At 41.1% G+C, this 10778-nt stretch overlaps 1 protein-coding gene across 1 annotated transcript; it reads right to left on the bottom strand.

Moving 5' to 3' along the window:
* Nucleotides 1–364: 364 nt before the first annotated feature.
* SERPINA7 (serpin family A member 7) lies at nt 365–4146 on the bottom strand. The gene is made up of 4 exons (XM_090264758.1): nt 3517–4146; nt 2212–2485; nt 1342–1489; nt 365–802 (listed from the first exon to the last, which is right to left on the bottom strand). Exons 1-4 carry the CDS (start codon nt 4133–4135, stop codon nt 599–601), a joined length of 1245 nt encoding a protein of 414 aa, XP_090120884.1. The 5' UTR covers nt 4136–4146; the 3' UTR covers nt 365–598.
* Between the last annotated feature and the right edge of the window lie 6632 nt (nt 4147–10778).

Genomic DNA, 10778 nt, shown 5'->3' with positions numbered 1-10778 from the left:
AAGTGTTGCTGGTTCGATTTCCAGTCAGGGCACATGACTGGGTTGCATGTCAGGTCCCCAGTTGGGGGCATGTATGAGAGGCAACCACAAAGTGATGTTTATCTCCCTCTCTTTCTCCTTTCCCTTCTCTCTAAAAATAAATAAATAAATAAACAAACAAATAAGCAATAATTTTTAAAAAGCAAAAGAAGTCCACATGTAATTCACTGTATTTGTATTGTTTTATATTTATTTGTTTTATGATTAGAATATAGGGATATAAGAACCTGATTTAAATTTCTACTATTCTCTGGAAGGCAGAAAATGAGAGCATTTGCCAATCCAATCAAATTCTTTAGAGCTAACTGGGATATTTCTGATAAAGAGAAATGTACTGACACGGAACCTTCTTGTACTTTAAGTAATAAGTCACTCATTGACTATCTGAATATTTGGTCACAGGAGTGGCCTATTTCACAGCCAGTGCTGTTTAACTAGGGTCCAGTCTTCTACCCCTGCCCAAAGGAAAGCACATCCAGAACACATAATCATATCGGGCTATACTATTTATTTCCCATTGTATTAAGTACATGCAATTAGCCTACAGTCTCTCTCTCAACTACACTTTTGTTGGATCCACAACTTTCCCTAGAAAGAGAATGCTCCTGGTATTTTTCTCCAAAATCAGCAACAAGAAAGATCTATCTAATTGGATGATAGGGTGAAGGAGAGTTATCTCAACCTGATCCAGAAATCTGACTTCAGGGACAGCTACAGCTTCGGTTCCCTTTTCCCCAATGTGCAGCACAGCCTTGTGGGCAGCCTGTGGAGGGGGGGGGAAACAAACACTGCTGATCACCTCAAAAAACAGAAATAGTCTTTGTAATGGTTTAGAAGCAAGAAATGAAAAAGAAAAGGGAGCTACCCTTTTACCATACTATATTGATAATGCTTAAATATGAAGGCTAGTTGGCTAAGTGTAACTAATGAATATGTCGATATTTTAGAGCTAGCGGTCATGGAACCATGTTTTTCTCCATGGCTTTCTTCCTCTATAAGTCACTTATTAAGTTTTCTCTTGACCCTGTCATTTCTTCCAAAACTGTATCTCATTAGAGCCAGTTCTCATCATTAAGTTCTTCTACCAATTATTTTAGAACATGAAGGTCAGAGATGGAAGTAACTATTAAAGTGACTAGCTTAAGAGTAAAAAGAATGACCCTGGAATGAATCTGCCCTAGGAGGAATCATTCTGACTCCCTGTGCTTCAGAATCTTCATTGATAAAATGAGAGAGTTGATTAACTGACTCTCAATGGCCTTTTCAGCTCATACATTCAGGGACTCTAATCTACGAACTTACTTTGGAAAGTTTAAGACCACTGTCCTCTGTGAGTTTAAGAAAGTCTGCATTGTCAGCAAAAGCATCCTGGATGCCCATCTTCAGAAGGATGGCTCCAAGGTCATATGTGGCAGAAATGGAAAACTTTGGAACAAAAAGATCAATCCACCTGTGGGGAAAGGGGAAGAAACACATAACTATCAGAACACTAAACACATGATTCCCTTACTCTTTCTGTTTCTATAATATTAGATTAGACTCTGATCCTCCCCTAGATATTGACAACCATTGCTACATATGTCAACACATGGCACCAAAACCATAGAATATATCCTGGAAGGAATGAGCTTTCATTCAGCCAATGTTGGACTGCAGCACTGGAAGTAGAGACTCAGAACCAAAAATAAACATATATAGGGTTTTGGCCAAGGCTGGGGAGCCAATTACATGAATTCCAATGGATAGCAAAAACACCTGAATAATTTTATTTTTTTAAATCTTGTTCTCCCAGCCCAGTATGGCTGTGCATCCACATCTTAATGTAAAAATTTCATCCTTATCCCAAACTAGTTGGCCTTGGGAAAGGCATCAATTGACTTGCTGTTTGACTTTGAAGAGTTCCTTTCATTTTTCAATCCCTGAGTTCCTCATTTGAAAAATGCCTATTATACTATCTTTTTTGTTATTTTGTTCACGTACTTAGATGAAATGAGGTATATAAAGTATCCAGCAAAGAGACTCATACAGTTTTTCTTCAGCATACTTTAGTGGTCATCACACAGCTATTAAACAGTTCAGGGTAATTCTCCTGCCTCTGAATTTCTCCTTAATTCAATCTTACGTGTACCACGAAGCCCACCCTCAAATTCTCACACCATCTAAGATGTTTACCCTTTCTTAAGTAAGCGGTTCCACTTCTTCAGTGTTTTAGATGACATGGCCCCTTCCACCCACTTCATCTGGCCCTCCTTGGGAAGGACAAATAGGGCTAGAGCACTCTTGCTGTAGTCCATTTGCAGCACCGTGCAGTTCAGCTCTGTATCCACCAGGTGATAGTATTGTCCCATCTGGTGCATCATGGGCACTTGCACTGTTGTGGTCTTGTTCACTAAGAAGCTGGAACCTTCTTCTGTCTTGAATGGATCAAAAGGATTTGCCCACTGGGCTTGAAATACAGAAAGACAAATTTGTTTTAAACCAGTATTAGTACCAGTGGGAGCTTTTCCATCAGCCATCTCATCTACTAATTAAGACCACCATAGAGGTAGGTACCTACTGTCAACCAGTTTTACAAGTGAGTAATGGAGGTTCAAGAAGATAAAGTGTCTTTCATGATGTCCCAGTTAACCAATGAAAGAGCCAGGAGTCAAACCTAGAAATGTTGAGCTCCATGTTCAACATATGTTCTGTCTGTGTTCAAAACCACTATACTTACACTAAACCTTTCAGAGCCACAGTTTCCTCTTCCGTAAAAAGGTATAAGCACATCCAACACACAGGGTGAAATGAGACAAAAGATCTGTTCTGCCGTTTTATCCATCTACAAGTGTGTGGTTTGTGGCCAAGAATTTTTCCCGCCTTCACCAAACGTGGCTGACATGTGCTGTAGAACCAGAAGATATCATTTGGGCACAGCACCTTCAGAAAAGAGTCACATGATTCTTGTTGTTACAAGCACCAGGTTTATATTCAGACAAACCTGGATGGGAATACCAACTGTGAAACTTAACTCTGTGAACCTGGGCACTTGTGAGTATCAGATAAAACAAAGTGTGTAAACTACACACATAGCATGGTGTTTGGTATATAGTGGTGCATAGTACATGATAGAAGCATTTATGAACATGCCCAAGAATGCACAGCACATGAGGGCTACCTATTGCCAAGTGTCCAAACTCACACTCACAAAATATTTTGGAAACCGTTATTCTCTAGCTAGATGTGAGCAGGATGATCTTACCATTGTCACTTGCCTCACTGAAAGTGCCCTCTCCTTAGGAAACTCCTGGTCTCATTCACAGAGCTATGTATCCCTTCTGGAAGATCCAAAACTACACACAGCTATGTCAAGTAGAGATGGTTATTATGGTATGAAGGACACCTACTGATGCTAGTAAGAAGAGACTATGAGCTTCCCCTAGTGCCCTACCAAATTATCAGACCACTGAACAAGAAATAGATGTCTTAGAGCCTTACCTTTAAAGTGAATATAGTTCACCAGGACCATGATGGTGTTTGGTTTGAGGTCTTGGATAAGGCCCACAACTTTCCCTTTGGTTTGCTTCTCCACATGACTGTTGATTATCTGCTGGGCTGCAGAAATATTGGAGAAGTTGGTAGAAAAGACTTCAGTCTCATAGAGGTTTTTTACATCATCCAAGAACTTTGGTGATGGTTTCAGGTGCTTCCCAATGAAGAGGGCATTTCCCATCTGTAGTTCCAGCTCCTTCTTTGGAAAATTCAGTGAACAGATCAGGTGTTGGAAGCCCTGCTGGATCTCTGCCATTGGGGTATCTGTGAAGTTGAACCCCAAGATTTCCAGAATTTGAGTTTGAGTCCTGGAACAGGCCCCAGTGGAGAGCATGGCCAAAGCTGCAGAAATGCTCACAGGGGAAAAGAAAATGTTCCGATCTGGGGTCTCCACAGTGAACCTCCGGTACAGGTTGAATGCAAAGTCAGCATTGATGGATGACATCTTATAGACAGTGGCATTTTGTTGGGGAAAATGGCAGGTGGTTACTTTGCCTTCAGAGCTGTTAGGTGGTGCACAATGAAGACCAAATACCAAGTAAACCAGATAGAGGAACAGTGGCATTTTGGAAGGATGGTAATCTATAAGAAATCAGGTGAGAGAACCATAGGGGATCTTAGCTGGATGAAAACTCAGAGCCAGAAACACCTAATAATTGCCCATTCTAATTAGTAAAACAATAGAAAATATTTAAGGTTTGCTCACCAGCAGCCTTGTGGAGGTATCTTTCCCCTGAAAAACAGATGAAACATCTAGGGGCAGGGACTAGAAAAGGTGGCTTGCTGGGGCCATAGAAGTAATGTCATAAATAGTTATTAAGATGTAATAGCAACATATGAAAACTCTGTGAGTAAATTAAATTTCTTAAAACAGAATTAATTTTTATTAGAACCAGAGGCAGCCTTTTGGAGAGAGAAGACTCATTAGATAAACTAGCACTCCACCTGCTTACATTATTTTTTGTAGATTAGAATTTTGAATTTTTTTTAATTTGACCTTTTTCTTAAGATAAAATCTATAATAAATGAGATGAGAACATACCTGTACTTTTATTTGGATAACATAAAAAAGAAAAATAATTTTCACAAAATATGTTTAGTTTAAATAGAAGGGCCGTAGTTTATAGAGCTTTACACAAGGTCGTAAGTTGAGATAAATGCATTCACACAACAGATGGAAGCCACAAGAGTATTTTCAAGCAACAGGAAGATAAAAGTATAACATTTTGCATTTTAGATCTCTCTCACCATCAGTATCATCAAAAGAGTCATTCTAAGTTTCAAGACATCTTACATTATTAGTTTTACATTCATTCATGCCATTTTTTAATTATAAGAGCAGAAAATAGTAAATATAATGTGAGATTCTCTGAGCCCAGAAGAGTACAAGGCAGTGGAGTAAAGGAAGTTAGCTGTGGAATTCAGTGAGAATGGATCAGAAGGAAGAAATTCATGGGGTCAACATAGGAATATTTCCACAGTCCCACATTCTCTTCTTGGGTGATATAATCCAGTTCCAGAAACACAACTGCCAACACACAAAACTACCTATTCTAGTAAAAATTGTTCTCCTGTATTCCCAGCCATTTGTCCATCTACCCATTGGATATATCCACCAGAATGTTCCACACATACCTCAATTTCAGTTCGGAAATCTCAGTTTCCAAAGGTAAACACATAATCTCCCTAGACATCAAATCTGTTCCTCATCATTAGTCTACATTACTATCTATTGAGACTCCCATGCCAGAAACTTAGGAGTCATCCTAGGGGCTCCTTTCATTCTTGTTCCCCACATCTAATGAGAGTACTATCTCTTAAATACCAATCAAAACTCCTTTCTCTCCCTTGCTACTGTCACTGCCTCATATCATGGCCTGAACTACTTCACCAGTGCCTAGCAGGTCATATTGAATTCAGTCTCTCCCACCGCAATCCTCCTGATTCTACCTTTATATCCAATCTCCACATTGTCATCAGAATTCTCTTTCTGTAAACTCACAGAGGCTGATAGGAAGTTAATTATCAGATGACTACTTTTATACCTTGGCCTCTGGAGCTGGGAATTTGGAGTCCATGGTTATTTGGGATTCTGACTTGCTGATACAAATGTTCAAAATTTCCAAAGAGAAAAAAAACATACTCACAGTACACACCAAAGAATCCACTCGCATCTCTCAGAAAACAAAATCTTTCCATCTTTATAACATGTTCTGTATTGCAAAAGTAGAGCACTCTTAGTTACTCATTAATCCAAGCGTCAACTCTGGGATGATGTTTTCAAAGCTGATGCACTAAACCAAGGCCAAAAGGAACAAAGTGAAAGATGATAAGGATGGAACTTTGAATGATTGCTTTGGCTACCAGATTCTTCATCTATAACAAAAGAAGCTTCTCAGAGCTTGTAGTGTAAAGAGTGTGTTAGGAAGTGTGTGTTTTCAGCAGATAGAATGAAGACCAGGGATAAAAAGGCCAAGAGGCAACAGGACAAAGACTGATCTCTCTATGAGAGCCAAAAATTCTGCAATCATCAGTCTTTTCATGGAAAGGTACACATAGGCAGAGGCTAGATAAGCCTCTCTAACAGGTGCTGTATAAATTATTTATGCATTTGTTTGGAGTAGATGATGTAAAAGTAGCTTACAACCCTAGACTTTAGATGCTACACACATCTGTCTGTTCAGGAGGAAACAAGTCTTGTTCTCTGGTTACTAAAATTCTCTGTGCTATCCCCTGCATTGCAGAACTCGAACAGGGAATGCAAGTAGAACCAAGAACAGCAGAATCAAAGATTTCACTATTCAGTATTCACTGTTTACTGAACTGTATGCTGCAAAGAAGCAAGGGTAACAAAGAACAGTAGACTCAGTAAGGAGACCTGAGTTCAACCTTGCCTTGCCAGTTTCTAGCTCCAGTACTAGCAGTAGTAACAGAAACTCATGCTTATTGAATATTTACCATGTGAAAATCATGGCATGAAGAATCTAATTCCAGACACTGACTGTTTCAGGACTACATTAAGGACATGTATATTTTGTGAGGGGTTGGGGAATGTGGGTAGTTTGAGATAAGTCTAGACTGTATTCTATGGTGGGACTTGGGAGCCAAGTTAAAGTGTCTAAAATTATCTTGAGGGCAATAGAACATCACTGGGGGATTTTGCCAAATAAGTGACTAGATAGAGGGTGATTGTGTTGTGACATTGTATCTTCTCAAGGCAACATAGACAGAGCTCCTACTATGTGGAAATTGTCACACTCAAGACTGGTATTTCAGAGGTGAATGTTAAATATCAGCCTTGCACCAAAAGGATCTTTCTAACTACCTGACACCCGCTGTCCAAACTGAAGAGGAAGGGGCACACCTCACATAAGAGATGGTCACTGGTGCATTGTGTCCCGTAGCAAGGCAAAGGAAAGCTCAGATCTCCCAGCACTGAAGTCAGTCCAAGATCAGTACTTGTATACCACACACAGTCTACTTTCTCACCTCTGGAGTTTGCAGCAGGAGAAACAGGCAGTCTAGGAAGAAAATTTCCAAACCCGTGCCCTCTAGTGGCATAGTTAGACAATGGCACAGCATGTATTCTGATGCATCTAATGCAGCTGAGCTTTACTAGCCAGTAGTAATGGAATGAGAAAGGCCACCCTCCGCCCCGAAGACTCTTCTGTTTGAGCTCCGGTGTCCTGAGCTCCTGTCATGTCTTTGCTACCTAGTGACTGTGTAATTTGGGACAAGTTACTTAATATTCCTGAACCTCAATTTCCTCACCTCTATAGGGGAATGATTAACAATCCCCACATCATGTGGTTATTGAGAATATCAAATTAAATTTAAAAGTGGTGTTTGGAATCTCTTATGTAGTGTCTTGCACACAGCAAGAATCCAGAATCTGTTAATTCTCTTCCCCTTCAACTATTATCTTGATTCTCTTCTTACACCTCAGTCTACACAGTCCCTGTACTCCATACCCACCCCAATTCCTGACTACTGATCAGTTCTGCTTTCTAGAAATGCATTCTCTGTAAGATGAAATAGATTGATTGCTAATGTGTAAGATGTTCTTTAAAACAAATTTAAAACAATAGTTTCAACCTAACCAAATGACTCAGTTAGTTGAAGTGTCATCCCATGCACCAAAAAATTGTGGGTTCAATCCCTGGTAAGGGCACAGACCTGGATCGGAGGTTCGATCCCCAGTCAGGACACCCAATCAATGTTTCTCTCTCACATCGATGATTCTCTCTCTCTCTCTCTCTCCTCGGATGAGGATAAAAAATAATAAAATGGTAAAGCAGGGAAGGCCTCTGAGAAGATAGCATCTCAAATTAGGACTTAAAAGAACAAATGGAACTTGTGTAGGTGGAAAGTTGCTACTTAAGTTATGCTGTTTATGAGCAATCAAGTATTAGAGAAATCTTAATAACTTTGTAAAAGCCATTGGAAAGAGAATGTGTGCAGCTGGAGCTTAGAGATTAGAACATATTGCTATTTCAGGAACCTTGAAATGAGAAGTGAATGAATGCAGGAATTATTGGAACAGAAGTCAGGATGGAAGCGGGGTAGGTGGATCTTGAGTTCACCTCCTCCCAGAACTAAACTGGAAATTCAGCTAAATTGGGAGAAAATTATCCTGAATCACCAACTGAAGACTGACTGAAGAGGAGATTTAAAACCAAGGAGCTCTACAAGAAGTCACGTTGAGACTACACACACACAGTAGCTGTACATGGTGATCTCATGGTCAGCCAGCATGAAGGTTAATCCCACACACAATTAAGCCAACATCAATGAAGACTCAATCACAATAGAAGGGCCCAGGTAACTGATGAGATGGCAACAGAGTAGATAGCGGTGTTGTCTGCTCACTCCCATCACGGAAGGACTTGGGATGCAAACACGGAGAGGAGTGAGTGCGGATTTCAGACAGTGTGAACAGGGAAGGGAGTGTGGGAGCAGTGTGAAGGAGGGCGGAAAGTTCGGCTATGCACTCCAGGCTGAGTTGCTGGGCCTCTGGGAGTTGTGTGTTTGCCGTACTGCACCCGAGGAGGGCAGCTGCTGACCAGCTCGTTAGCCAGGAGCTACATGGAGGCCTCCCCCTGCCAGGGATGCACCAGCCAGTGAAGTCTCGCAGGGAATCAGTGAGAGGGTTTGGCTGAAAAAGCCAGAGGCATGAGAGGACAGTAAATAACCCGGACTGGGAGAAACTGTATGAACTGAGTCTAGGTGGGGACCCCCTTGGCTGCAATCCGGGAATAAAAGCTCTATGCTCTGGGCACACGCAGCACTCGTGCCAGGGCCCCACTAAGCAAAGGGACAGCTTTGAGCCATGGAGAGGGGCCCATAGTGGAAAGCTGCGGTGGAACTGCAGACTGGGTGGGGACCCCAGGCTGGCAGGTGGTGCGCGCATGTGTATAGTCAGGGACACAAGCGGATGCTGTAGCTTGGAAATAAAGACACAACTGGAAGCAGAGCAGATATTACAGGCATGCACACACTGGCCCACCAGCAGAAAAATGTTGCTACACAAGCCTGAGCAGAGTTGAGGGTGCTGCAGGAGAAGACAACTAAATGCGACTCACAGCAGAGTGGCAGGAGGCCCACAAGTAAGAGACTAACAACCCCAGAATCAAGTTGGATTAACCCAGAGCCAGCCAACTAACCAGAAAATATTTAAAACCCATGGAATTTTGACCAGGGGCAGATCCAGAAAAAAAAAAGAAAGAAAAAAAAAAAAAAAGGAAACTGCACCTAAAGGTTGAACTGAGTAAAAACTCTTTTTTTTTTATTTTTATTTTTTATTTCTTTTAATTTTTTAATTTTTTAAATTCTCCCCTCTTTCTTTTCCTTCCCCTTCATTTCTTTCTTTTCTTCCCTTCCCCTTCTTTTCTTTCTCTCTCTTTCTTTTCTTTCTTTCTATTTTTATTTATTTATTTTATTTTTATTTTTTTAAAAAGCTCTTTAATCTGTTTCCTACCTACTATTCCTCCTATCCTTCTGCTTTAATTTTTGCCTGTCTTTTTATTTGTCTGTTTTGTTTATCTTCCCTCTCACACTAAACATATAGCATATAACTGCTAAATAAACCTAATACTATACACTTCCACTTTCTCATTTCATTCTCCATTCTTCCCTTCCTTTGTAAACATACACTGTAAATATTATTTGCTATCTTGCATACTTTGACCCTACTCGCTACTATTATTATTGTATCATCTTCCCTCTCAAAAATCATCTTCCTTTCATTTAAAACAACTCCTGTCCATTTCTCCTATAATATAAGAGTCTTAATCTATTTGCATTTATATTAATACTGGTTTGTTTGCTGCTGATACTGGGATTGTGGGTGGGGGATATTTTCGAGGGCATAGATTTTTTGCTTGAGTGATGTGCTTATGTTTTAACAGCAGCTCCACAAAAGAACTCAAGACAACGTGGGCAGAGTGACTCTCAATCAACTAGCCAGAGGGAAGGATCCACCAAAGAGTAACTGAAATACAACCAGACAACATGTCGTCGTCGGCAGCCGTCCGTCTCGAGAGACGATGGTGTAGCTTCTTAAGAGTCTATCTGCACCGCCGAGAATGGCTGTGCAGTCCGACTCGGGAGTGACATGGTATCTGTCTCCTCCCGTGTTGAATCGACATCTTGCGATGATGCTGAAGCTACAGAGCCTGGGCAGGGTAATATGGAGGGTCTGCTGTTGCCCATGCAGCAGTCCCCCCCTCTCTTCGCAGCTGAAGGGTCCAAGGGAAAGACGGAGTCGATACAGCTTGGGTTCAGGTGCGCCGCAGGAGTTGCCGGTGTTGACTACAACGTCAAACCGCCTTAGGGACTCCGGCTCCGGATTTTCTGTCGGGGTTTACTCCCTTAGCCTTTCCCCTGAAGAGGTATGCCGCAAGGCAGCGGAGGTTTTTTGGAGTCAGAGTTTTCCTTCTCTGATGTACCCTGACTGGAAGATCGAACCAGCGACACAGCTCGCAGGCCGACGCTCAATCCACTGAGCTAAACCAGCCAGGGCATGAACAAACGACATAAAGGATATCCCCAGAACATCAGGTTCAGAAGATCAAAGAGACCACACCACTGAATCTCTAAGGTCTTCTATAAAGAACCTCATATCATGAAAGCGGGAAATCAAAGCAGACAAATCTAATAAAAAACAAACAAACAAGAAGAGTTCAACATGGGGAAACAAAGAAATAACC

This window comes from Furipterus horrens, unplaced genomic scaffold (assembly GCF_987537825.1).
Source record: "Furipterus horrens unplaced genomic scaffold, mFurHor1.1.pri manual_scaffold_17, whole genome shotgun sequence".
NCBI classification, from domain to species: domain Eukaryota; kingdom Metazoa; phylum Chordata; class Mammalia; order Chiroptera; family Furipteridae; genus Furipterus; species Furipterus horrens.
Note: the sequence above shows the minus strand (reverse complement) of the source record. Positions and strands in the feature narration are given on the sequence as shown.